Here is a 27,734-nt window from a genome sequence, read left to right as displayed (position 1 = left end):
TGTTGCTTACTATACTTGTCATTTAGTGTAAAGGATTTATTTAAAAAAATAATAGTGTTTTCATGCACTGTCTCTTTAAAAAAGCCGGCCGGCAATTCAGCATCTGTACCCGACAATTTAGAACAGAAAGATAGAGCATCACACATAGATTAGATAGATAGAAACATGTCAGTCACATATATATGAAGTGCAGTGATAGTGTTGGTTACTGTACTTGTCATTTAGTATTAAAATAAAGGATTTATTATTAAAAAAATTGGCGTGGGGTTCCCCTTAATTTTAGGCTCTAGCGGAGGTTAAGCAGACGGCTGGGGCAGATGTTTGAAGCCTGGGAAGGGGGTAATACCCACGGAGCTTCCCAGGCTACTAATATCAGCCCCCAGCTGAATACATAGCCTTTACTAGCTATTAAAATGGGGGACCCCCCCAAAAAAATGACGTGGGGTCCCCCCTAATTTAATAGCTAGCAAAGGCTAGGCAGACAGCTGGGGGCTGATATTAATAGCCCAGGAAGGGAGCCATGAATATTGGCCCCCTCCCAGGCTAGAAACACCAGCCGTCAGCCGCCCCAGAAATGGCGCATCCATAGGATGCGCCAATTCTGGCACTTAGCCTCGCTCTTCCACGCTGCCCTGGTGCGGTGGCAGGGGGTAATAGGGTTGGGGTTGATGTCAGCTTATAATGCCAGCTGACATCAAGCCCAGGTTAGTAATGGAGAGGCGTCTATAAGACACCCCCATTACTAACCCCATAGTCAAAGTTAAAAAAAACACAAACACCCAGAATAAAGTCCTTTAATTGAAATAAAGACACAATCCTTTATTGTTCTAAATTAAACCATACTTACCATCACGCCCATTCCAGCTGAAGCCAACGATCTCCTGCAATAAAAGAAAAATAATAAAGCAACCTCATCCTTACCTTTCCATGGTTCCCACGACAGCTTCAGCTCTGCTACATCGAGATGACAGGCTGGACCGCAGCAGAACGCTGCCATCCAGCCTGTCATCCCGCAGACACTGAGAAGCGCAGGCTTGCTTGCGCTGCTCAGCGTCTCTCTGTGACGACATCCAGATGAGCCGAGTTCATGTCCAATGAACTCGGCTCACCTCATGCACGTCACTGACAGCGTGGGAAAATTCTCACGCTGAAGCGCTGAGTGCAGGAGAATTTTCCCACGCTGTCAGTGACGTGCAGGAGGTGAGCTGAGTTCATTGGACATGAGCTCACCTCATGCACATCACTGACAGCGTGGGAGAATTCTCCTGCACTCAGCACTTCAGCGTGAGAATTTTCCCACGCTGTCAGTGACGTGCATGAGGTGAGCCGAGTTCATTGGACATGACCTCGTCTCATCTGGATGCCGTCACAGCGAGACAGTGAGGAGCGCAAGCATGCCTGCGCTTCTCAGTGTCTGCGGGATGACAGACTGGATGGCAGCGTTCTGCTGCGGTCCAGCCAGTCATCTCGATGTAGCAGAGCTGAAGCTGTCGTGGGAACCATGGAAAGGTAAGGATGAGGTTGGTTTATTATTTTTCTTTTATTGCAGGAGATCGTTGGCTTCAGCTGGAATGGGTGTGATGGTAAGTATGGTTTAATTTAGAACAATAAAGAATTGTGTCTTTATTTCAATTAAAGGACTTTATTCTGGGTGTTGTGTTTTTTTTAAATACTTTACTAGAAATTCATGGCGGTCATGTCTAATACTGGCGTGACCCCATGAATTTTGGGCTTGGGGCCAGCTGATAATACCAAGCTGGCCCTAACCCCTTTATTACCCAGTGAGCCACCGCACCAGGGCCCTGGATGAGTTGGGTACAGCGCCAGAAGATGGCGCTTCTATGAACGCGCCATTTTCCGGGGTGGCTGCGGACTGCAATTTGTAGCGGGGGGGGGCCCAGAAAGCTTGGGCCTCCCTGCGCTGCAGATTCCAGCCCCCAGCTGCCTAGTTGTACCTGGCTGGACACAAATATAGTGCGAAGCCCCACTTCAATTTTTTTAAATTATTTCAGGAAATTCATGAAATAATTAAAAAAAAATTGACGTGGGGCTTCGCACTATATTTGTGTCCAGTCAGGTGCAGCAGGCAGGAACGGGCTGCCCCCATCCACCAGCTGCCTATTTGTACCTGGCCGGACACAACAATATAGGGAAGCCCTTTTTTTCTTAATTATTTCATGAAATAATTTAAAGAAAATTGACGTGGGGCTTCGCCCTGTTTTTGTGTCCAGCCAGGTACAACTAGGCAGCTGGGGGCTGGAATCCGCAGCGCAGGGAGGCCCAAGCTTTCTGGGCCACCCCCGCTGCAAATTGCAGTCCGCAGCCACCCCGGAAAATGGCGCGTTCATAGAAGCGCCATCTTCTGGCGCTGTACCCAACTCATCCAGGGCCCTGATGCGGTGGCTCACTGGGTAATAAAGCGGTTAGGGCCAGCTTGGCATTATCAGCTGGCCCTAAGCCCGAAATTCATGGGGTCACGCCAATATTAGACATGACCACCATGAATTTCTAGTAAAGTATTTAAAAAAAACACAACACCCAGAAAAAAGTCCTTTAATTGAAATAAACACACAATTCTTTATTGTTCTAAATTAAACCATACTTACCATCACGCCCATTCCAGCTGAAGCCAACGATCTCCTGAAATAAAAGAAAAATAATAAAGCAACATCATCCTTACCTTTCCATGGTTCCCATGACAGCTTCAGCTCTGCTACATCGAGATGACAGGCTGGACCGCAGCAGAACGCTGCCATCCAGCCTGTCATCCCGCAGACACTGAGAAGCGCAGGCTTGCTTGCGCTCCACAGTGTCTCTCTGTGAGGGCATCCAGATGAGCCGAGTTAATGTCCAATGAACTCGGCTCACCTCATGCACGTCACTGACAGCGTGGGAAAATTCTCCTGCACTCAGCGCTTCAGCGTGGGAGAATTCTCACACTGAAGCGCTGAGTGCAGGAGAATTCTCCCACGCTGTCAGTGACGTGCAGGAGGTGAGCTGAGTTCATTGGACATGAGCTCACCTTATGCACGTCACTGACAGCGTGGGAAAATTCTCCTGCACTCAGCGCTTCAGCGTGAGAATTTTCCCACGCTGTCAGTGACGTGCATGAGGTGAGCCGAGTTCATTGGACATGAACTCGGCTCATCTGGATGTCGTCACAGAGAGACGCTGAGCAGCGCAAGCAAGCCTGCGCTTCTCAGTGTCTGCGGGATGAGAGGCTGGATGGCAGCGTTCTGCTGCGGTCCAGCCTGTCATCTTGATGTAGCAGAGCTGAAGCTGTCGTGGGAACCATGGAAAGGTAAGGATGAGGTTGCTTTATTATTTTTCTTTTATTGCAGGAGATCGTTGGCTTCAGCTGGAATGGGCGTGACGGTAAGTATGGTTTAATTTAGAACAATAAAGGATTGTGTCTTTATTTCAATTAAAGGACTTTATTCTGGGTGTTTGTGTTTTTTTTAACTTTGACTATGGGGTTAGTAATGGGGGTGTCTTATAGACGCCTCTCCATTACTAACCTGGGCTTGATGTCAGCTGGCATTATAAGCTGACATCAACCCCAACCCTATTACCCCCTGCCACCGCACCAGGGCAGCGTGGAAGAGCGAGGCTAAGTGCCAGAATTGGCGCATCCTATGAATGCGCCATTTCTGGGGCGGCTGACGGCTGGTGTTTCTAGCCTGGGAGGGGGCCAATATTCATGGCTCCCTTCCTGGGCTATTAATATCAGCCCCTAGCTGTCTGCCTAGCCTTTGCTAGCTATTAAATTAGGGGGGACCCCACGTCATTTTTTTTTTGGGGGGTCCCCCATTTTAATAGCTAGTAAAGGCTATGTATTCAGCTGGGGGCTGATAATAGTAGCCTGGGAAGCTCCGTGGGTATTACCCCCTTCCCAGGTCTCAAACATCTGCTCCAGCCGTCTGCTTAACCTCCGCTAGAGCCTAAAATTAAGGGGAACCCCACGCCAATTTTTTTAATAATAAATCCTTTATTTTAATACTAAATGACAAGTACAGTAACCAACACTATCACTGTACTTCATATATATGTGACTGACATGTTTCTATCTATCTAATCTATGTGTGATGCTCTATTCTTTCTGTTATAAATTGTCGGGTACCGCTGCTGAATTGCCGGCCGGCTTTTTTAAAGAGACGGTGCATGAAAACACTATTATTTTTTTTGATAAATCCTTTACGCTAAATGACAAGTACAGTAAGCAGCACTTTCACTGTACTTCGTATATATGTGGCTGACATGTTTATATCTATCTAATCTATGTGTGAAGCTCTATTCTTTCGGTTCTAAATTGTCGGGTACAGGTGTATGCCGCTGCTGAATTTCCGGCTTTTCATGTTTCACTGTTGGCACTGTTCCCATCGATTTGGGCAATCACTGTAATGCCACAACCACCATGGCTGTGGCATTACAGTGAGTGGCAGACAATCCCTGCATGATTGGTGCTCTAAATAGCGCCAGACATGCAGGACACGCTTTTGGTGCACGAACAGTTATCGAACATAACCTCGAACAGCCGAATTTTTTGCAAATCGTTCGGGTTCGTCGAACAACTCGAACACCGCCCAAAACAGCTCGAATTTGAGATTGGCGAACAGTTCTAGTCGAACACCGCTCATCTCTAATAGTAACAGGGGTAGTTAACTGAAAGTAAGTGGAGACCTGCCGGTCTGGGAGGCCTACAGCTACAGAAAACACACATGAAGGAGACCCAATCAGGAGTCTCCCCATTTCCAAAAATTAGGGGCTGACACCACCAAAGTGGCATCAATTTCAGTAGAGTAGAAATAGTATAATTAGGACCGACATCTCTTCCACTAAAGCCAACCCAGCAGATAGAGACCCAACCAGGAGTGTTCACATTTCCAAAAGCCAACTATCTAAAATTGCTTAGTATCCAGGAGCAGACCAGGAGCAGCCTCTCTGATCTGTTATACTCACAAAATGGCGCTAAAAGAACATGCCTGCACTTTATATGTGATTTCAGAGCCAATGGCACAAGTCCTTGTGCCTGACATTGTGGATGGTTCCTGTGCCCTGATTGGCTAGCTGCAATTTGCACACACGAAGTAAGTAAAAAAAAATTAGATTACAAGCAAGCCGCTCCTCTGACCTCTCCCCACATCAAACACATCCCGCCCGCTCATCATAGAGCACCACTGTCCAAGCCAAAGTGATAAAAATACTGTAGTGGAAACGCAATCCAATAGAAATTTCCCGCACTGTTACCGAATTTTGCAGATTTTAAGTAAAAACGCTTGGGTTACCGATCACGAATCCGAATGTGCAATGTTCGTGCCAAATTTGAAATTGGCGAACGTTTTTGAACATGTTCGCTTATTTCTAGTCAGCAAAAAGCCCTGATCTAAATCCCATAAAAAATTTATGGTCACAACTGGAAAAAAACATGTGCAAGCAAGGAGTTGCACCAGTTCTGTCAAGACTAGGAATGGGCAAAAATGGAGAAGCTTTTGGAAGCCTGCCTGAAATGTGTGACCCTAATTATACTATTAAATACTAACCATGTCTTGGCAATTGAGCAACTGGGAATGGGATAAGAGGAATAAAAGCTGAAATACCGTCATTTCATTTTTTCTAGTATTATTCTGACATTTCACATTCTTGAAATATAGCAGTGATCCTAAGGCTATGTTCCCACATGTTGTGTTTTTTTTCAGTCAGTAATCTGCAGCAAAACTGATCTCTGGCAGGAAATCAGCTGCGTCAAATCTGCAGGTTTTGCTGCGTTTTTGATGCGTTTTTTTCTCTGTCCTTCTGGCTCTATTTATGCATGTACATAAAGTTCTGTGAAAAAAAAAGAACCCCATTCTATTTTGCCATCAAAAACTTTGAAAAAAAGTTTACCTGCGTTTTTTGGTGCGTTTTTTCAGCGTTTTTTTCACCACACTTTACTTCCTATTGGTGAGAAAACGCTGAAAGAAGTGACATGCTCTATTTTCCAAGAACACAACTAAGGTACAAAATACGTGGCAAAAAAAACACAAGATGTGGGAACAGAGAATTCTGGTTTCTCATAGACTTTGCTGGTACTGCAAAATTCAGCTGAAATTTTGCATAAAAATCTGCAGCAAAATACGCTGAAAAACACAACATGTGAGAACATAGCCTTACTGATGAAAGAGAAGGACTTTGCATTACGATCACATGTCAGGAATTGTGGAAAACTGAAAATTAATAAATGTGGTTAAGGTGTGTGTAAACTTATGACTTCAGCCAGGGGTGGACATACCATTTGTGAAAACTGTGCAGCCACACAGGGGCCCAAGAGGTAAAGGGTCCACTCTCACCACCAAAGCACCACGTCGCTTCAGACGCATAAAGAGGTGCATTATGATGAGGTATTGGACTGCAAAGGTTCTTGCAGAGGGACTCTCTTCTGTTTGTGCAACTTCAACTGTATCTATATATTGCTTTTTATCTTTTTTATTTGTGTGTATTAATGTTAAAACTAATAATTCTTATTTTAATTTTTTTTAGTAAAGAAACAAACAATTCACAGCAAAGGAAACCCTCTACCGAAAGGGTGGGATTTCTGGAACTGGTCAGTAGTTTGTACCTTAAATATGAATAAAATATATATTTAAATATATATTCTGGTTTTGGAAAACTAAAGAGGTTGTCTAATATAGAAATATTATATTTAAATATTCTATTTGGAAATTTTGAGGCAGCAGAGGGCTCCTATGTTCAGGACAGGACACTCTTCATTATCCTAAGGAAAATGTGGCTGCAAAAAGCGTCTTTCATTTTGGAAGACAAAACATTCTGTGATGCTTAAATAGCCTTGTTATTGTGCTGTTGGAACACCAATTTTTGCAGAGTCCAGCTGATTTCTGAGGATTTCACCAGTCAGGCAACTTGTGTTTATATCAGACGGCAGTCTTGTAAGACCAAGACGCAGTGCCGTACATAGAAATCACAACCCATGATTCACGGGGCCTCATAGCAAAAGTCCTTACTGGGGCCCCTTTCCACACTTTTAACCCCACCAAATATTTTTTTTTTCGGTAGGTGGGATCATACTTCACAACTTTTAAAATCAGGGAGAGGGACACATTAATTATGCCACTACTTTAGCCCCTTATTTGTTCTCAGTTACTACTTTTCCATTTTCATGGCCCTCATCGAGTGTTTTGCACTCATAAAATCCCCCTATGCTGCATGATACCCCCACAGAATGATGACACCACAGTGCCTCCAGCAAAGTATGATTCTGCCACAGTGCCAATCACAAATTATTATGCTGCCAAAGTTACCCCAGCACAATATAATACCTACAATGCTCCTAAAGTGCCCCCACACAGTACGATGGCCCCATAGCTCTCCTATATACACCATAATGGCCCCACACTCTCTTTTATAAAGTATGATGATCCACACAGGCAGTATTAGGGCCCTATAGCGCCACACACAGTATCACAGTATGATGTTTCCACACAGTTTGATAATCTTGCAGGCCGCTGCCCACCACAAACACACTGATGTCCCTATAAGGCATCAGGTCACCTCGAAAGTATTGACAAAAAAAATACTAACTACTCACCTTCCATTGTTTACCCGATGGCTGCTCCAATTAGTACACTGTGCTAATTGAGAGTGTTAGAAGGCGCTATCCGACTTGTGGCCTAGACCTGCATCTGATACAGGCAGTGAACCAAAGAAGGCTGCAGGGATTAGGAATATGAGAAATGGAGTATCTGCGCTGGTCTTGGCTTAGGTACTGGAAAAAAATTGAATATAGGCAAATCGGTGAACAAAATTATGTTTTATTTTTAATGATAATTCTTAAAATTGGGAAAAACAGTTGTGTGTTTAAAAATATACAGGGGATGGTGGTTTATCTGCTTCGTGGATATAAAGCTTGCTAGGATCAATCTAGAGGGAGAAAGGATAAGGGTTATTACCTGATACTGTTGCTAGTTCCAGGAAAACTAATAGGTGTCAAGGATGGTTACCTTCTTAGCGATCTAGATGTATTTTCAATACACAATACATGTGTTCTAGTCCGTGGGGGTGCACTCGAGGATTCTGTGAAAACAATGGGATTTTTTTTTTTTTTTTTGTGGTATGTGTTTAAGGATAATGGTCTCTATTCCTATAGTTCATACCTGATTTAGTGGGATGGTGGGGAATACTGGCAGGATTACCAATGTTGTTATCCAGAAGGTTGTGTTGCTGCCGTTTTTCTGTGATATAGAAAGTTAATATTTCTTAGGGCAGTAGACAGGTGTGACTATGTCCAATAGATTAGATTACCTGATTAGATTTACCTAGTATGGTGCGACGCTTGGTCTGACAGAGGCACCTTTTTGTGGTATCTGCAGTGGATGTACCACTAAGTGACTGCAAGGAAAGAGTAGAAACTCTCTCCCTTAATTTCCTTGGTGGCTGCAGTAGCTGCCAGGAGGAGCCGTAGAGGGTTGTGCTCCTATATGCTTTGTAGGCAGTATTGGCAGTCTATAGTTTCACATGGGCACCTTACAGTGGTGTCTGGAGTGGGTGATGCACAGAAAGTTGTGTGGCTGCTGTGTTCCTGTGACATAGAAAGTAATTATTCCTTAGCACAATAGACAGGTGTGGCTATGTCCAATAGATTAGGTTACCTGATTGGATTTACCTTGTATGGTGGGACGCTTGGTCTAACAGAGGCACCTTTTGTGGTATCTGCAGTGGATGTACCACTAAGTGACTGCAAGGAAAGAGTGGAGACTCTCTCCCTTAATTTCCTTGGTGGCTGCAGTGGCTGCCAGGAGGAGCCGTGGAGGGTTTTGCTCCTATATGCTCCGTAGGCAGTATTGGCAGGTATAGTTTCACATGGGCACCTTCCAGTGGTGTCTGGAGTGGGTGATACACTGCGTTACTGCAGAGGATGGAGTAGAGGGTTTCACTCGTGATCCTATTTGGTTGAGAAGGTTACCAGGAGGAACCAGAGAGGAATGGTTCCTGTATGCTTCGTAGATGATGATAATGCCAGGTAAAAATGAGTGCAGGAGTGGGAGGACTCTGCGTGGTGTAGCTAGAGTCCTATAGTAGGGGTAACTGCTGATATTGCTGCCACGTACCTATAGTTCCGGTGGTCAGCGTTTCTGTCGTTGCTGCCCTGTAGCTGAGGACAGTGGTGGTCAGCTATGTGGGCGTCTCGACGCTCACGGAGTCCCGGCCGGAGGCTCCAGTGAGGCGGGCACCCTGTGTAGCGGTACCTGTTTCCTTTCGCGAGGACCTGCGGGATGTCCAGTCACGTGGTATGCGTGACGTAGGTATTCGCTTGTCTCGCGATGGTTCGGGTACGGGTGGCACTGAGGACCTTTCCTACGCGTTTCGGATTGGCTCGGAATCCTTCATCAGGGATGGTCCTTCAGTGCTGGGTGTATCCTTAAATACGTGAGTACTGAGTCCTCATTAGTGCCACCTGAAAGTTTTTTTTTTTTTTTTTTCCTTTCTGGTTGTTAGACCGCCCCATTGTTCCCATAGAGCTCTATGTTCCCTATAGAAATCCGTGTTTTTAATATTATTTTATGCAAGGATTATACAGGATTGCATGGAGGACAGTATGAATTTCCCCAGGGTACCATCCAATCCATAAAGATAAAAAATATAAAAATATATAAAAAATAGAAATACATTTAATGAAGGTAAAAATAGTTAATAAAAATGTCCATAGAGATATCCATAGTATATCCATAAAATTGGTCATAAAATTGGTCCATAAAATGGTCTATAAAAATAGTCCATAAAGACCCCCTAGTTGGCTCAAAACTGATGTGAAGAGTGAGAGACGGGTTTGAATTCAGTTAAAGGCAAACAGTTCTATTTCACTGTTTAAACCTCGTGGTTTCAGTGTGTTGAGTTTGAAGATCCAGCTGCTTTCACTACATGACATTTGGTTGATGTAGTGACCTTGTCTCCAATGTTTCTGGACAATCTGAATGCCTGTGATTTCTATACCCTTGGTTGAGCCTCCATGTTTGTCCGCAAAGTGTTTAGAGAGCGGGTGTTTGGGGAATTTAGTCCGTATGTTGCGTAAATGTTCACCCACTCTTCTGTTTAGGGGGCGTAAATCCAATCAGGTAACCTAATCTATTGGACATAGCCACACCTGTCTATTGTGCTAAGGAATAATTACTTTCTATGTCACAGGAACACAGCAGCCACACAACTTTCTGTGCATCACTCACTCCAGACACCACTGGAAGGTGCCCATGTGAAACTATAGACTGCCAATACTGCCTACAAAGCATATAGGAGCACAACCCTCTACGGCTCCTCCTGGCAGCTACTGCAGCCACCAAGGAAATTAAGGGAGAGAGTTTCTACTCTTTCCTTGCAGTCACTTAGTGGTACATCCACTGCAGATACCACAAAAAGGTGCCTCTGTCAGACCAAGCGTCGCACCATACTAGGTAAATCTAATCAGGTAATCTAATCTATTGGACATAGTCACACCTGTCTACTGCCCTAAGAAATATTAACTTTCTATATCACAGAAAAACGGCAGCAACACAACCTTCTGGATAACAACATTGGTAATCCTGCCAGTATTCCCACCATCCCACTAAATCAGGTATGAACTATAGGAATAGAGACCATTATCCTTAAACACATACCACAAAAAAAAAAAAAAATCCCATTGTTTTCACAGAATCCCCGAGTGCACCCCTACGGACTAGAACACATGTATTGTGTATTGAAAATACATCTAGATCGCTAAGAAGGTAACCATCCTTGACACCTATTAGTATTCCTGGAACTAGCAACAGTATCAGGTAATAACCCTTATCCTTTCTCCCTCTAGATTGATCCTAGCAAGCTCCTAGCAAGCTTTATATCCACGACGCAGATAAACCACCATCCCCTGTATATTTTTAAGCACACAACTGTTTTTCCCAATTTTAAGAATTATCATTAAAAATAAAACATAATTTTGTTCACCGATTTGCCTATATTCAATTTTTTTCCAGTACCTAAGCCAAGACCAGCGCAGATACTCCTCTGTGCTAATTGAGACTTCATCTGCACAGGAGGTATGTTATAATGACGTTATCACACGTGCTATAGACATACCTCCCAACTTTTGAAGAAGAGAAAGAGGGACAGATCATGCGGCAAATTTTGGCCATTCCCCTGGCCACATGCCAATCCACGCCCATTTACCATTTCTATCTCTCATGGCAGAAGGAGTTGTCAGAGGGTTGGTGGAAATGAGGGGCATTTAGCAGACGGCCCTCATCCCCATCCTGGTATGCATGGGCCCCTCATCCCCAATCCCTGGTATGCATGGGCCCCTCATCCCCAATCCTGGGATGCATGGCCCCATCATCCCCAATCCTGGTATGCATGGCCAAATCATCTCCAATCCTGGTAAGCATGGCCCCCTCATTCCCAATCCTGGTTGACATGGCCCCATCATCCCCAATCCTGGGGTGCATGACCCCATTATCCCCAATCCTGGGGTGCATGGCCTATCATCCCCAATCCTGGTATGCATGGCCCCATCACCCCCAAACCTGGGGTGCATAGCCCCATCATCCCCAATCCTGGTATGCATGACCCCCTCATTCCCAATCCTGGTATGTATGGCCCCCTCATCCCAAAACCTGGTTTGCTTGGCCCCATCATCCCCAATCCTGGGGTGCCTGGCCCCATCATCCCCAATCCTGGGGTGCATTTCCCCGTCATCCCCAATCTTGGTATGCATAGCCCCCTCAATCCCAATCCTGGTATGCATGGCACCCTTCATCCCCAGTCCTGGTATGCATGGCACCCCTCATTTCCATTCCTGGTATGCATGGCTCCCTAATCCCCAATCCTGTTATGCATGGCCCCATCATCCCCAATCCTGGTAGGCATGGCCCCATCATCCCCAATCCTGGGGTGCATGGCCCCATCAGCCCCAATCCTGGTATGCATGGCCTCATCATCCCCAATCCTGGCGTGCATGGCCCTATCATCCCCAATGCTGGTATGCATGGCCATCTCATTCCCAATCCTGGTATGCATAGCCCTTTCATCCCCAATGTTGGTATGCATGGCCCCATCATCCCTAATCCTGGGGTGCATGGCCCCCTTATTCCCAATACTGGTATGCATTGCCCCCTCATCCCCAATCCTGGTATGCATGGCCCATCATCCCCAATCCTGAGGTGCATGGCCCCATCATCCCCAATCCTGGTATGCATGGCACCCTTCATCCCCAATCCTGGAATGCGTGGCCCCATCATCCCCAATCCTGGTATGCGTGGCCCCATCATCCCCAATCCTGGTATGCATAGCCCTCTCATCCCCAATGCTGGTATGCATGGCCCCATCATCCCTAATCCTGAGAAGCATGGCCCTATCATCACCAATCCTGGTATGCATGCCCCCCCATTCCTAATCCTGGTATACATGCCCCCCTCAGATGCAATCCTGGTATACATGGTCCCCTCAGACCCAATCCTGATATGCATGGCCCCCTCATTCCCAATTCTGGTATGCATGGCCCCCTCAGATACAATCCTGGTATACATGGTCCCCTCAGACCCAATCCTGATATGCATGGCCCCCTCAGATCCAATCCTGGTATGCATGGCCCCCTCATTCTCAATCCTGGTATGCATGGCCCCCTCATTCCTCAATCCTGATTGGCATGGCCCCATAATCCTCAATCCTGGGGTGCATTTGCCAAATATCCCCAATCCTGGGGTGCATGGCCCCATCATCTCCAATCCTGGGGTGCATGGCCCCATCATCCCAAATCCTGGTATACATGGCCCCATCATCCCCAATCCTGGAGTGCATGGCCCCGTCATACCCAATCCTGGTATGCATAGCCTCCTCATTCCCAATCTGGGTATGCATGGCACCCTTCATCCCCAATCCTGGTATGCATGGCACCCCTCATTCCCAATCCTGGTATGCATGGCCCCCTCATCCCCAATCTTGTTATGCATGGCCCCATCATCCCCAATGCTGGTATGCATAGCCCCCTCATACCCAATCCTGGTAGGCATGGCCCCATCATCCCCAATCCTGGGGTGCAATGCCCCATCATCCCCAATTCTGGGATGCATGGCCCCATCAACCCCAATCCTGGTAGGCATGGCCCCATCATCCCCAATCCTGGTATGCATGGCCCTCTCATTCCCAATCCTGGTATGCATAGCCCTCTCATCCCCAATGCTGGTATGCATGGCCCCATCATCCCTAACCCTGGGGTGCCTGGCCCCCTCATCCCCAATCCTGGTATGCATGACCCCCTCATCCCCAATCCTTGTATGCATGGCCCCATCATCCCCAATCCTGGGGTGCATGGCCCCATCATCCCCAATCCTGGGGTGCATGGCCCCATCATCCACCAATCCTGGTATGCATGGCCCCTTCATCCCCAATCCTGGTATGCATGGCACCCTTCATCCCCAATCCTGGTATGCATGGCACCCCTCATTCCAAATCCTGGCATGCATGGCCTCCTCATCACCAATCCTGTTATGCATGGCCCCACATCCCCAATCCTGGCATGCATGGCCCCCTCATCCCCAATCCTGGTAGGCATGGCCCCATCATCCCCAATACTTGGGTGCATGGCCCCACATCCCCAATCCTGGGGTGCATGGCCCTCTCATTCCCAATCCTGGTATGCATAGCCCTCTCATCCCCAATGCTTGTATGCATGGCCCCATCATTCCTAATCTTGAGGAGCATGGCCCTATCATCACCAATCCTGGTATGCATGGCCCTCTCATTCCCAATCCTGGTATGCATAGCCCTCTCATCCCCAATGCTTGTATGCATGGCCCCATCATTCCTAATCTTGAGGAGCATGGCCCTATCATCACCAATCCTGGTATGCATGGCACCCTCATTACCAATCCTGGTATGCATGGCCCCCTCGGACACAATCCTGGTATGCATGGTTCCCTCAGACCCAATCCTGATATGCATGACCTCCTCAGATCCAATCCTGGTATGCATGGCCCCCTCATTCCCAATCCTGGTTCTCATGGCCCCATAATCCCCCATCCTGGAGTGCATGGTCCCATCATCCCCAATCTTGGTATGCATGACCCTCTCATTCCCAATCCTGGTATGCATATCCCTCTCATCCCCAATGCTGGTATGCATGGCCCCATCATCCCTAACCCTGGGGTGCCTGGCCCCCTCATCCCCAATCCTGGTATGCATGACCCCCTCATCCCCAATCCTTGTATGCATGGCCCCATCATCCCCAATCCTGGGGTGCATGGCCCCATCATCCCCAATCCTGGGGTGCATGGCCCCATCATCCACCAATCCTGGTATGCATGGCCCCTTCATCCCCAATCCTGGTATGCATGGCACCCTTCATCCCCAATCCTGGTATGCATGGCACCCCTCATTCCAAATCCTGGCATGCATGGCCTCCTCATCACCAATCCTGTTATGCATGGCCCCACATCCCCAATCCTGGCATGCATGGCCCCCTCATCCCCAATCCTGGTAGGCATGGCCCCATCATCCCCAATACTTGGGTGCATGGCCCCACATCCCCAATCCTGGGGTGCATGGCCCTCTCATTCCCAATCCTGGTATGCATAGCCCTCTCATCCCCAATGCTTGTATGCATGGCCCCATCATTCCTAATCTTGAGGAGCATGGCCCTATCATCACCAATCCTGGTATGCATGGCCCCCTCATTACCAATCCTGGTATGCATGGCCCCCTCGGACACAATCCTGGTATGCATGGTTCCCTCAGACCCAATCCTGATATGCATGACCTCCTCAGATCCAATCCTGGTATGCATGGCACCCTCATTACCAATCCTGGTATGCATGGCCCCCTCGGACACAATCCTGGTATGCATGGTTCCCTCAGACCCAATCCTGATATGCATGACCTCCTCAGATCCAATCCTGGTATGCATGGCCCCCTCATTCCCAATCCTGGTTTTCATGGCCCCATAATCCCCCATCCTGGAGTGCATGGTCCCATCATCCCCAATCTTGGTATGCATGACCCTCTCATTCCCAATCCTGGTATGCATATCCCTCTCATCCCCAATGCTGGTATGCATGGCCCCATCATCCCTAATCCTGGGGTGCATTGCCCCCTCATTCCGAATCCTGGTATGCATTGCCCCCTCATCCCCAATCCTCGTATGTATGGCCCCATCATCCCCAATCCTGGTATGCATGACCCCTTCATCCCCAATCCTGGTATGCATGGCACTAAAAACCCGCTCAGATAAAACGATGGCGGCAGGGCAGGCCAGGACCTCCAAGGCATAAAGAGCCAGTTCATTCCATGTATCCAGCTTGGATACCCAATAATTATAAGGCACAGAGGAATCACGGAGGACGTTGCTAAGGTCGGCAAGGTACTCCCTCAGCATCTTCCAAAACTTTGCACTCCTTGTGAGAGTACCCAGCGCCTCAGGGCCTGTGCGATGGGAGGGTCTTAGAAAACTGTCCCAGAACTGTGACAGTATTCCCCTGCCTCTGCTGGATTGAAGTTGTGTCTCTCTCGCCTGTACTCCTTGGTTGTCCAATGAAGTGTGCCCTCTGCCGCCAGCGTTTTCAGATGGGAATTTTTTAATAGATCAGCAACAAGGGCCTTCTGGTACAGCCCCATTTTTGTTGACCTGTCCGCCTCAGGAATAAGAGATATAAAGTTCTCCTAGTAGCGTGAGTCTAGAAGTGTCACCAACCAGTAATGACTGTCACCCAAAATTTTGAGAACGCGAGGGTCATGGGAAAGGCAGCGTAACATAAACTCAGCCATGCGTGCCAGACTACTAACAGGCAAGACTTCCATGTCCTCACCAAGAAGATGACTGACCGTGCTCTCCTCCACCTCCTCCTCTCTGTCCTCTGGCCATCCACGCTGAACAGACGGTATGACAGCTGTGCAGGTAATACCATCTATAGTGCATGAAACTGGCTACTGTCCTTCCTCCTCCTCTTCCTCATTTTCACCCAATCCACGTTGGGATGAGATGAGGATTGGCTGTGTGTAATCACCCCGTATGGTTCCTTGCTCCATCTCATCGTGCTCCGCCTGCAATGCATCCTCTTTGATTGGAGCAGAAAGCATTTCAGAAGACAGAGAAGCGGGATGGTGATGCTAATTATGGCGTCATCGCCGCTCACCATCTTGGTGGAGTCCTCAAATTTTTGGAGGATGGTACATATGTCTGAAATCCATGTCCACTCCTGAGGTCTTATGTGTGGAGTCTGAACTGAATACCGACGGCTTTGTTGATGCTGGTACTCAACAACTGCCCTCTTCTGCTCACAAATCCTTCCCAACATCTGCAGTGTAGAGTTCCAATGCGTGGGGACATCACACACCAGTCTGTGGGTCGGAAGCTGCAAACGCTGCTGAAACACGGCAAGGGCGGTGAAAGCTGTAGGTGACTATCTAAAATGGGCACACAGGCGGTGTACTTTAACAAACAGATCTGGCAGCTCCGGGTAGGATTTGAGAAACTGCTGAACCTCGAGGTTAAGCACATGGGCCAGTCATGGTACGTGTGTGAGCTCGCCTCGCCTCAGAGCCGCCACCAGGTTCCGGCCATTGTCACACATGACCATGCCTGGCTGTAGGTTTAGCAGTGTGAGCCACAGATCAGCCTGCTCTTTCAGAGCAGTCCCCAACTGTTCAGCATTGTGCGGTTTGTCACCTAAGCATATTAGCTTCAGCACAGCCTGTTTCCGCTTGGCCGAGGCTGTGCTGCAATGCTTCAAGCTCATGACTGATGTGGTCATTTCAGAGATGGAGGCTGAAGAGGAAGAGGAGGCTGAAGAGGATGAGGTGCAGGAGCTGTAGTCCATGAGGGAAACCCTGATTGACCTAGGGCCCGCAATCCTTGGTGTTGGGAGGACATGTTCCGTCCCAAGATCCGACTGGGTCCTGACTTCCACTATGTTAACCCAGTGTGCCGTCAGCGAGATGTACCGTCCCTGCCCACAAGCACTTGTCCATGTGTCCGTGGTTAGGTGGACTTTCCCGGTAACTTCGTTGTTGAGGGCATGGCTAATGTTTTGGGACACATGCTTTTTTTTATGCGGGGACGACACACCTGGAGAAATAGTAGTGGCAGGGGACCGAGTACCGAGGACGGCCGCCACCATCAGGTTGCGGAATGCTTCCGTCTCCATGAGCCTAAAAGGCAACATTTCGAGCGCAAGCAGTCGTGAAATGTGAGAATTTAGTAGTGTGGCCTGTGCGGTGTTTGCTGCATATTTGCGCTTGCGTTCCAAGGACTGGGGTATGGACAACTGAACACTGCCCTGGGAAAAGAACATGGACGTGCTTCCTGATGCTGCTACTTGAGAGTGCGCAACGACAGGTGCAGGGCAGGAGGCATCTTCGCATGCACCATGGACAGGGGATTGGCTTGCATGCACCTCAGTGGAAGAAGCAATGGTGCCACCTGTTGACACTGTTCGTGGACCCTGGGGTTCGGCCCACAAAGTCGGGTGCTTTGCTGCCATGTGCCTGATCATGCTGGTGGTAGTCAGGCTGGTCATTTTGCCACCCCTGCTGATGCTGGCCTGGCAGGTGGTGCAAATGGCCTTTTTGGGGTTATCGGCAGAGTCTTTAAAAAACAACCAGACTTGGGAAGACCTAACAGTTGTACTGGCAACTTCCGTTGTGTTGGTGTTACGGGGAACGGTTGCCCACCTTCTGTCTGCGGCTACCACACTGCTTCTTCCTGCCTGTTGGGGTGCTCTGCCTCCCTCCCCCTGTGTGCTGCTGTCCTCGCTCTGCATGTCCTCCTGCCAGATTGTGTCAGTTACTATATCATCCACCACCTCGTCTTCCACTTCCGCACCCTGGTCCTCCTCCTGACTTTCTGGCAATTGTGTCTCATCATCGTCCACCTCTTGTGACACTTTCCCACCGTCGCCTTCGTGTGACCGTGGCTGCGCAAATATTTGGGCATAGCTACATGCGATCTCCTCTTGCCTCGCTTCAAGTGGACCGGGCAAGAGGCCCAAATCTATAAATGGAAAAGTGAACAGCTCTTCAGAGTGTCCAAGTATGGGATCAGATGTCTCCGGCACTCGGCATGGTGGGAGGAAGGAGGATCAGGGTGAGGAATATGCAGTCCAGACTCACGGCTACTGAGACTTGACCGTGTGGAAGACAGGGTGGTGGTGGTGGTGGTGGTGGTGGTGGTGGCGGCTAAGTGACTGGAAGCATTATCCATTATCCAACCAACAACTTTTTGACACTGCTCTGGGTTCAATAGTGGTGTGCTGTGATCCCCTAGGAATTGGGACAGGAATGTCGGGCAAGAAGATATGGGTGTTTGTTGTGGCACAATTTCAGCTTGCCCACGGCCTCGGCCTCTGCATGCACCATCACCATCACGTCCAGTTCCCCGTCCCTTGTCAAGCACCTTGCCCATTTTAAATGGAGGACAATATCTTCCACACTCACTACAAATGGCTGAATTTGGAGCGAAGTTATATGTAATCCATGTGATGGAAAAATCACAGTTTTAAATACCTGGCCTGTATGTAACTCTTTTGAACTGCAAACCGGTGTCGAAAACTTTGCTGACACACTGAAAAAAATTAGAATGGAGGCCAGAAATGGCAGAATTTTCAGAAAACGTATATGTGATCCGTGTGACGGACAAACCACAGTTTTCAATACCTGGCCTGTAGATAACTATTTTGAACAGCAAACCGGTGCCAAAAACTTTGCTGACACACTGAAAAAAATTTGAATGGAGGACAAAAATGGCAGTATTTTCAGAGCAATTATATGTGATCTGTGTGACGGACAAACCACAGTTTTAAATAGCTGGATTTTTAGTGCTGTAATATGGAAAGGACCTGGCTGTATTCTGCAGTGCCAACAAGTAAATGGCGCAGAACAACAGTGTTCTCTGGATTCCCTTTTAAACAAATAATGAGGATTAAGATCCAAAGAAAAATATTCCTGGCGTCTGAGACATGGACCTTTGTCTCGAAATGTCTAACAGCAGCAGAAGTCAGAACTGGAATGGAGCCTCTTGTGCTATATGCACTGCAGTCTGCTATATACACTGCCTTCCTCCCTATATACACTGCCTGTCTGATATCTCTGCAGATGGATTAGTCCTCAGAAGGACTGTTTGTTGAGATGGATATGTGTAATGTACTTGTTTTCTCCCTACACTACCTAATACACAGCACCTCTCTCTACACTGCCTGATTCCGGAGTGACTGTGATGAGCATGGCGGCGCTAGGTCTGATATAGACCTGATGACGCTGTGCGGCCAGCCAATCACTGTAATGCCACAACCAACATGGCTGCTGCATTACAGTGAGTGGCAGGCAATTCCTGCATGTTGATGGGTGATCTAAAGAGCACCAAACATGCAGGGTGGGGAACCGAGCTTCCGCCCGAGCATCTCGCAAGTACTCAGCGAGCTTCGAGCATCTCGAGTACTGAGTAGCTCGGGCGAGTACTGAGTACTCGCTCATCACTAGAAGAGAACAGTCTGAAAACTTGAGAACCGAAATTATTGAAAAATATCAACAATCTGAAGGTTACAAGTCTGACGCGACCCCTGGGCCGTGGGGTACTTGGTAGCCCGGCCGGTCGATGCTGGGGGATGTCACAGTGGTAGCGACCCTGTCCGTGACCCAGGGCGGTCTGTAAAAGGGGATAATAGTTTTTATATTTTAATGTTCATGACGCCACTTGTGGTATGCGGCTATATGGAGCCACCGCTGCGGTGCAGATCCTCTGGAGCTGTTGGTGACGCATCAGAGTTGGTTCAGCTCTACACAGGTAGAGCTAAGCTCCATGGTGGTGCAGTGAAGGTTAATTAGGTAGATGTTACTGTGCAGTATAGTGCAGGGCTGGTGATGGCACAGCAATAATTCACAGACACAGTGGGGGCAGTCTTCAAGGTTTACTCACTGTTTTTGCATTCCAGGTTACCAGCGCCAGGGTAACCTCCCACGCCATCCTGTGTTTACCAAGGCAGGGGTTCAGCAAACTCCCAAGTGTTTCAAGAGTACATAACAGGACCCCAGTCTGTGTGCCTTCTTCAGTCGTTTTCCTGCGCTGGCTCTCACCCTCCTGCCCTGCTCCTCGCAACCAATGTCCCAAGCCAGTAACCTCAGATTTTGGCTGTCAACCTGTAGTCCCCTGAATCCTGTGTGGCTACCTTTTTAGCGATGTAGTTGCGGTTGTCAGCAGCTGCACCCTGAAAGTACAGAAGCCTCCGGTTTCTAGCTGAGCCTTGTAGTTCTCCACTAGTTAGGGGCCGGTCCCCTTTGCGGCCTGATCCTTCCACGTTCCTGCAGATTCGGGCGCATGGGTGGCTTCCACACTCGCCTTGCCCCTGGAATCCCCTCACTCCTGGAGCCTTCCTCTGCTCCCTTCCTCTTCAGCCAGTCCTCCTGGGCCTCTCACACTAGGCCAGCTTCTCTGAGCAGAGCTCCTTCAGAGCTCCTGCTCCCACTACTTCTCCTCTCAGACTGTCCACACCCTTTCAAGATGGCTCCCCTTTTTATACTCCTACTGAAGTGCTCCCCTGCCCTGCTTCCTCCAACCACACCCACTACATGGTTCCACCCTCCAGCTAGGGACCAGGGACTGTGCTCTTCCTTAGGAGCAATCTCGCCCTTCCCTCCTGAAGTGTAATGGATGCAGGTGGGTGGGTCCCGGACAGTACTCCATCCTTACCTGAGAGTGAGATACTACACCTCTGGGTGAGATGCAATACCTCTGTGTCGACTGAACCCGCAGGGGCGCCACATACCCCCCTGGTAAAACACAGCACGTCCGCGGGCTGGAACAGAGTAAAAACAAGGTATTTTAGACTTACAAAATTTTTTCGAATGCATTCACATATAAGAATAATCAAAACTTTTTCTTCTCTTTATGGGAGGCACATTTCTTGAACGTTACAGGTTTCTTAACAGCTTACAAAACATTATAAAACTTTCTCCCATAAAACTTTCTTCACATTTATAAAACACTTTTCCTTATAAAACATTTTTTTCAATAAACTACAGTGAAATCTATAACCGGGTGTCCATCTCAATGAAGAAGGTGCAATTTGAGGGACCCGTCCGAAAACCCTCAACGTAGGCCCTGGGCGTGGCTGCAGGGCATAGGTGATCCAGCTGTTGGACCACGTCTTCGGCCACGCCAAACGGGTTTTTGTTCTGCGGTCTGTATAAAACCAATAAGAAGCACTTTAAGAAGTGCAAACTATATACAGTTTAAAAGTTTTTGGCTGCTCACAGTCCTCAGCCTGTCAGTTCTTATACCCTTACCCGGGTACACTAGGCAAATAAACATACTTTTCAAACATGCAGCATTCCTGCTTTACCCTTCCGGGTAACTATATACAGTTCCTTTCATTCAGTAGTGGGGTCCCATCCGGGGGTACATTGGCCCACTACTAGATGGCCCAGCTGGGTCATCTTCTTCAGGTGGCAAGGGCACACTCTCCTCCTCCACCACCCTGTGAACATGGAGAGAGTACCAGCCTCGCTCTCCTCTGTGCCTGGTGTAGGTGACGTGTCACCAGGATATAGATCACGCGCCGGGTGTCCATGTTGTAAATGGGACTCCACATCCCGCCTGTTCACGAAGAAGTCTGTGCCAAGTTGGGGCTCCCGGATAAAGCCCCATCCTCCCTCCAGGTCGAACTTGACCACGATTCCCTCTAATCGTGGACTGGGTGTGGCCGGCTTTGCGGGCCCGGGCTTTCTCCTCCATATTGCGGGCCTCCATCCTCTCCCAGCGGACCCGCTGGTTCCGCTGCTCTGCCTCCAGCTGAAGGAGTTCCCGCCGGCAGTGCTCCTCTCTGCGTGCGGCCTCCTTTTGGATCTCCCGAGGGAATCCCATCAAGTCACCCACTGGATTATCCCATCTAAGTTGGTCTCTCTCATCTCTATGGGCAACCGAGGGTGCGGGAGCAGGCAGCAAAGGGAGGCTCTGGTCCTCAACTTCCACGGACCAATCCCAGGCCACGCAGCCATACACCCATTCGGGTGTGGGGGCAGGTGGCTCCTGCAGAGCGCCCAGGAGCAGGTCGGCGTCTAAAGTGCCCGGGGAAGGAGGTTCATGAAGGGGGACCAGGAGTAGATCAGCGCCAATGGCGCCCTGGACAGGGATGTCGCTCCTACCTACTCCCGCGGTCGCTGCAGCACTATCCGTCGCCTCCTGGTCCAGGAGGGGGTCCGCCTGGGCTGAGGCGCTGCCGGTGGAACTCGGCGCTGACTGCTGCCGGGTCACCAACTTCTCCAGCTACTCGCTTCTCCATAAGGCGACGGCAGCTTGCTGGGCCTCCTCCATCCTCCGGTCTAGCTCCTGTACCTCATCACGGAGGAAGCCAGTATCCTCCAGGGATAACTTTGTCAAAACCCCCTCCAGGTTGATGGGTGATGCCGCAGACTGCAGGCCACGTGACGGAGCTTCAGGCTAGTCTCCCTCCATCGTGCCTGCCGGGTGCGGTCTGGCTGCTCTGCGGGAGACCCCGCTCTGTCTCCAAGGTTTCTTCTCTCCTCTCCCCTTTCTGGGGCGGTCCCATGGCTGCTTGCTGTCGGCCACACCTGGGGACGGCTTCCCCAGACTGATAGACAGGTCCAGGTATATGGCCACAGGCGCAAGGTGCGGGATGCGCTTTTGGCGCCATTCTGGGTCCCTGCCCACCATGGGAGGTTTCTTGCCGTCCTTGATCACGCACATAATGGCGCCCGTTCTTCTGGGGCGGGCGCCACATTCAGTATACAACACAGTCTCTAGGCGCACAATACCCGGTTATAACAAGTCGGTTTATATCCTGTTTGTGATGCTAAATATGATGCGCCCCCTGGGCCGTGGGGTACTCGGTGGCCGGGCCGGTCGATGCTGGGGGATGTCACAGTGGCAGTGACCCTCTCCATGACCCAGGGCGGTCAATAAATGGGGATCCTGTGTGGCTACCTTTTTAGTGATGTAGTTGCAGTTGTCAGTAGCTGCACCCTGAAAGTACAGAAGCCTCCGGTTTCTAGCTGAGCATTGTAGTTCTCCACTAGTTAGGGGCCGGTCCCCTTTGCGGCCTGATCCCTCCACGTTCCTGCAGATTCGGGCGCACGGGTGGCTTCCGCACTCGCCGTGCCCCTGGGATCCCCTCACTCCTGGAGCCTTCCTCTGCTCCCTTCCTCTTCAGCCAGTCCTCCTGGGCCTCTCACACTAGGCCCGCTTCTCTGAGCAGAGCTCCTACAGAGCTCCTGCTCCCACTACTTCTCCTCTCAGACTGTTCACACCCTTTCAAGATGGTTCCCCTTTTTATGCTCCTACTGAAGTGCTCCCCTGTCCTGCTTCCTCCAACCACACCCACTACATGGTTCAACCCTCCAGCTAGGGACCAGGGACTGTGCTCTCCCTTAGGAGCAATCTCGCCCTTCCCTCCTGAAGTGTAATGGATGCAGGTGTTAGGGTCCCGGGCTGTACGCCATCCTTACCTGAGAGTGAGATAACACACCTCTGGGTGAGATGCAGTACCTTTTTTGGTGACTTAACCCGCAGGGGCGCTTCAAGTCCATCTTCAGATAGCTTGATGTTCCTTTATCTATGATGCGCAACACAATCAAGAAGTTTACAACACATGGCACTGTAGCTAATCTCCCTGGACTTGGACAGCAGTGAAAAATTGATGAAATGTTGCAACAGAGGATAATCTGGATGGTGGATAAGCAGCCCCAATCAAGTTCCACATAACTTCAAGTTGTCCTGCAGATTCAGTGTGTATCAGTGTCAGTGCGAACTGTCCGTTGACATTTGAATGAAATGAAACGCTATGGCAGGACTGCAGCTTGCCAAAAGTAACGTAAGTAACCCAAAATCCTTCTGGGAAAGTGTCTGGTGGACAGATAAGACCAAGATAGATCTGTTTGGTGAAGTACATCATTCTACTGTTCATCAAAAACAGATTGAGGCCTACAAAGAAAAGAACGCAGTACCTACAGTAAAATATGGTGGAGGTTCAAAGATGTTTTGGGGTTGTCTTGCTGCCTTTGGCATTAGGTGCCTTGACTGTGTGCAAGGCATCATGAAATCTGAAGATAACCAAAGGATTTTAGGTCGCAATGTTGTGTCCAGTGTCAGAAAGATGGGTTTGCGTTCAAGCAGGACAATGGCTCCAAACATACTTCAAGTCCCATTGAACACCTATGGAGAGATATTAAAATTGCTGTTATGAGACGGCACCCTTCAAATATTTGAGACGTGGAGCTGTTTGCATAAGATGAGTGGTCCAAAATTTCAGTTGAGAGGTGTAAGAAGCTTGTTGATGGTTATAGGAAGCGATTGATTGCAGTTATTTATTACCAAGGGTGTGCATCCGAATATTAAGTTGAGGGCGGCAACAATTTTGTCCGGCCCATTTTTGGGGTTTTGTGTTCAATTTTCCTGTTTTTTCTGTTTACTATTAATAAATGTATATTTGCATTAATTTTCTGGGAGAAATACTTAATTTTCTGGAACAATTTCAAGGGTGCCAACAATTTCAGCTATGACTGTAGGTAATACACACATACTGGCACAGGCGCATACACATATACAATATAACCAAGCACAAATACACAAACGATATATATGCAGCCTCATACAATGCGTACACAATAATTAGGAAAGTGGGTATTTTGACTATATCATCATTTTAATGAAAATTTTCTAACTCCAAGCTGTATAAACTTGAATGCTTATTGGACGAAGCAGATCGCGTGATGTGTATGTGTGTAATAAGGGAGGGTTTAACCTCAGGATATCAACACCCTTTATCAAGATGTGCAGAATTATTAGGCAACTTGCATTCCTCAGGGAAAGTGGGCCAAAAAAGAGATTTAACTGACACTGAAAAGTAAAAAATTGTTAAAAGCTTTAGAGAGGGATGCAGCGCTTTTGAAACTGTTAATATATTGTGGCGAGATCACAGAACCATCAAATGTTTTGTTGGAAATAGTTAACAGGATCACAAAACACTTGTTGAGAAAAGAAGATGCGTATTAACTGTGAAAGATTTGAGAAGAATTAAACGTGAAGTGACCAGGAAGCCATTATCCTGCAGTGCTGTCACATTCAAGAACTGCAACCTCCAAAGAGTGCACAGAAGTACAAGGTGTTCAGTGCTCAGAGACATGGTCAAGGTAAAAAAGGATGAAACCCGACCACCACTGAACAAAACACAGAAGTTGAAAGATCAAGACTGGGCCAAGAGGTATCTGAAAATGGAGTTTTCAAAGGTTTTAATGACTCATGAGATGAGAGTGACTCTTGATGGACCAGATGGATGGGTACAGACCTCCACTTCAACTCCAGCAAGGTGGACTGGAAAGTACTATTATGGGCTGCCATTATTAAAGATGAGTTAATTGGACCATTTTGGGTTGGAGATGGGCTCAAAGCCAAGTCCAAAACCTACTGATAGTTTTTAGAAGATACTTTCTTCAAGCAGTGCTAAACAGAGGGGATAGAGAGGGGAAACGTCAGCTCACCACATTAAAGATCACCAGAAGCACTTGCAGAGCCTCGCACGGAGCCGCCCTAGTCTTGGACGTAAGAAACAATGTACAGAAGTAATGGAAAAATCCTCCAGCAATGGGAAATGATTAAAAAATCCATCTTTATTGTATAAAGATTAAAATATAAATGCACTGATCACCATGACACATCCAAAGAAACCAAAACCTGATACGTTTCTGCTAAAAGCCTTAATCATGGTATGTGAATGAGACCTTGGAGCTTCCTTATATGTGAGCAAATCCAGGAAGGAACAGGAATCTGGGTAAATCAATAAGGAACACCTGAATTTTAACCCTATGTGGTAAAGGTCACAATAAGGTCTCACAAACCAATGATTATGGGAAGACAAGAAACATATAAAAAAACATAAACAAAATTAAGTTTCTTTAAGCTGTGGTACAGGAAAAAGTCTGCTTCTTTCAAGAAAACCATGATTTTAATGCAGGACAATGCTCCATCGCATGTATCAAAGTACTCCTCTTCTGGCTAGCCAGTAAATGCCTTAAAGCGAACCTGTCAGCAGGATTTACGCCTATAAATGAAAGACATGGCTATAATGGTGCTGTGATGCCGATTAATATGATACCTGATGTGAATGGATCCACTCATTGGCTGCTGAATACTCACCAAGTTTTCAGACAATGATGTCTTCTGTGCTCCAGTGTGCTTTGGGGCGGGATGTGCGGGCAGGATCTTCTTCTCGTTCTGCCACCCCCATCCCGCCAACCTACTATGTTTCTTGTGCAGGTCACTGATTATTTAGTGACCTGCCTTCTTTTTAAAATTCCGCGCCGCCGCCACCATTGTGTTAGCGGTGCGTGTGCAGTGGGACGGTGCCGGCGTCCAGTGTGCAGAACTTCAATAGAATGGTGCAGTAGAGGAATAGCAGCGTTTTGAATGCAGCACATTTGCGCTGTGTCAAATGCTGCATTCTACATTGAAAGTGGATGGGATAGAATCCCATCGCCCACTATGCTTCTATTTAACACTGCGTATACTCACAAGTGGTGCAGGTTTATGAGCCACAGCAGGTAATTTTCTGTAGTGGAGATGCTGCATATTTTCAACCATAGAATGTCATTACATGCGGTGTATTCACGAGTAACTAAAACACAAGTGTGGTAATTAGAACGCAGCGTTTTGGACGCAGAGAAAACACGCGGTGCCCAAAAGGCTACTATTCCTGATCACAGGCACGTACGTAGCCTAACAGTTGAAAATAAACAATTGAGATGGGAAGATTTACATTTTTAGTTTAGTTACATGATAATTCTGCAAATGAATAGTTGCTCAATAATTCTTCACACATAGCTATTTTCCTAAGAAAAACAAAACCTCACTTTTACTTTCTTAAATATTCGGGTTTCAGGTTTATTACCCTTTCGGATTGACCGACAGCAATGTAGTTGTTTTAATAATAAAATTAATCATTAAAAGTACAAATTGCCTAATAATTGTGCACAAGGCATGTACCCACATATCTACGGACTCATACATATGTGAGGGGTGTGTGGAGAATGTCTGCTCCACTCCCCTGTAGAACTGTACTGTTTTAGTAATTCTTCGAGGGTCAGTTAATAAGTAATGCCTCCTATTTTTTTTCTCCTTTTAATTGGCTAGAAATTTAAATGCAATTACATAGGTTGAAAACCACAACATTAACGATTAATTTGTCACTTTTCAATATAATCTCCATCAATTTCCACAGACTTGGTCCACCATTTAACAAGGGCATGTATTCCAGAATGGTAAAAATCATTCTTGGGACCCACCATGCACAAACTTTTCTGTATCCCAGTTGTCCAATAATTTTCATCACACTGCCTTTACTGAGGCCGATAATGCCACACAATTCATCTGCAGTCACCCGGCGGTCACCACGAATGATGTCATCGACTCGCTGAATGTTGCTTGGAGTCACTGCGGTTACTGGCCTGCCACTCCGCATTTTGTCAGCCAACGGTGATGGCCCTTCAGCTGTGTTACAGCGACGAACCCATTGTCTAACAGTACTGACATCCACTGTTGCATCACCGTACACATTTTTCTGTCTCTCATGAATTCGAGCCATTTTGCAAACGGATACAGTCCTGCCACCTGTTGGTGCAGGAATTTGCAATTGCTGTTAATTGGAGAAGAAGGTTTGAGGAATTGTGCCAAATTCGAATATTTAACATAACTACCTTATTTAAGGAGAAAAAAAACTAGG

The 27,734-nt window shown here is 47.7% G+C and overlaps 1 protein-coding gene across 4 annotated transcripts in view; it reads left to right on the top strand.

Moving 5' to 3' along the window:
• LOC141265130 (ATP-dependent translocase ABCB1-like) overlaps nucleotides 1-27,734 on the top strand; it is a 1,603,396-nt gene that overhangs the window by 154,606 nt on the left and 1,421,056 nt on the right. For all 4 annotated transcript variants that reach the window (XM_073677832.1, XM_073677833.1, XM_073677831.1 and 1 more), the window contains exon 4: nucleotides 6,517-6,580. In XM_073677832.1, the coding sequence (XP_073533933.1) occupies nucleotides 6,517-6,580 (64 nt within the window). The remainder of the gene's footprint in view (nucleotides 1-6,516; nucleotides 6,581-27,734) is intronic.

This window comes from Phyllobates terribilis, unplaced genomic scaffold, assembly GCF_046119375.1.
Source record: "Phyllobates terribilis strain yellow unplaced genomic scaffold, ASM4611937v1 Scaffold_4__5_contigs__length_816908805, whole genome shotgun sequence".
Taxonomy (NCBI): Eukaryota; Metazoa; Chordata; class Amphibia; order Anura; family Dendrobatidae; genus Phyllobates; species Phyllobates terribilis.
Note: the sequence above shows the minus strand (reverse complement) of the source record. Positions and strands in the feature narration are given on the sequence as shown.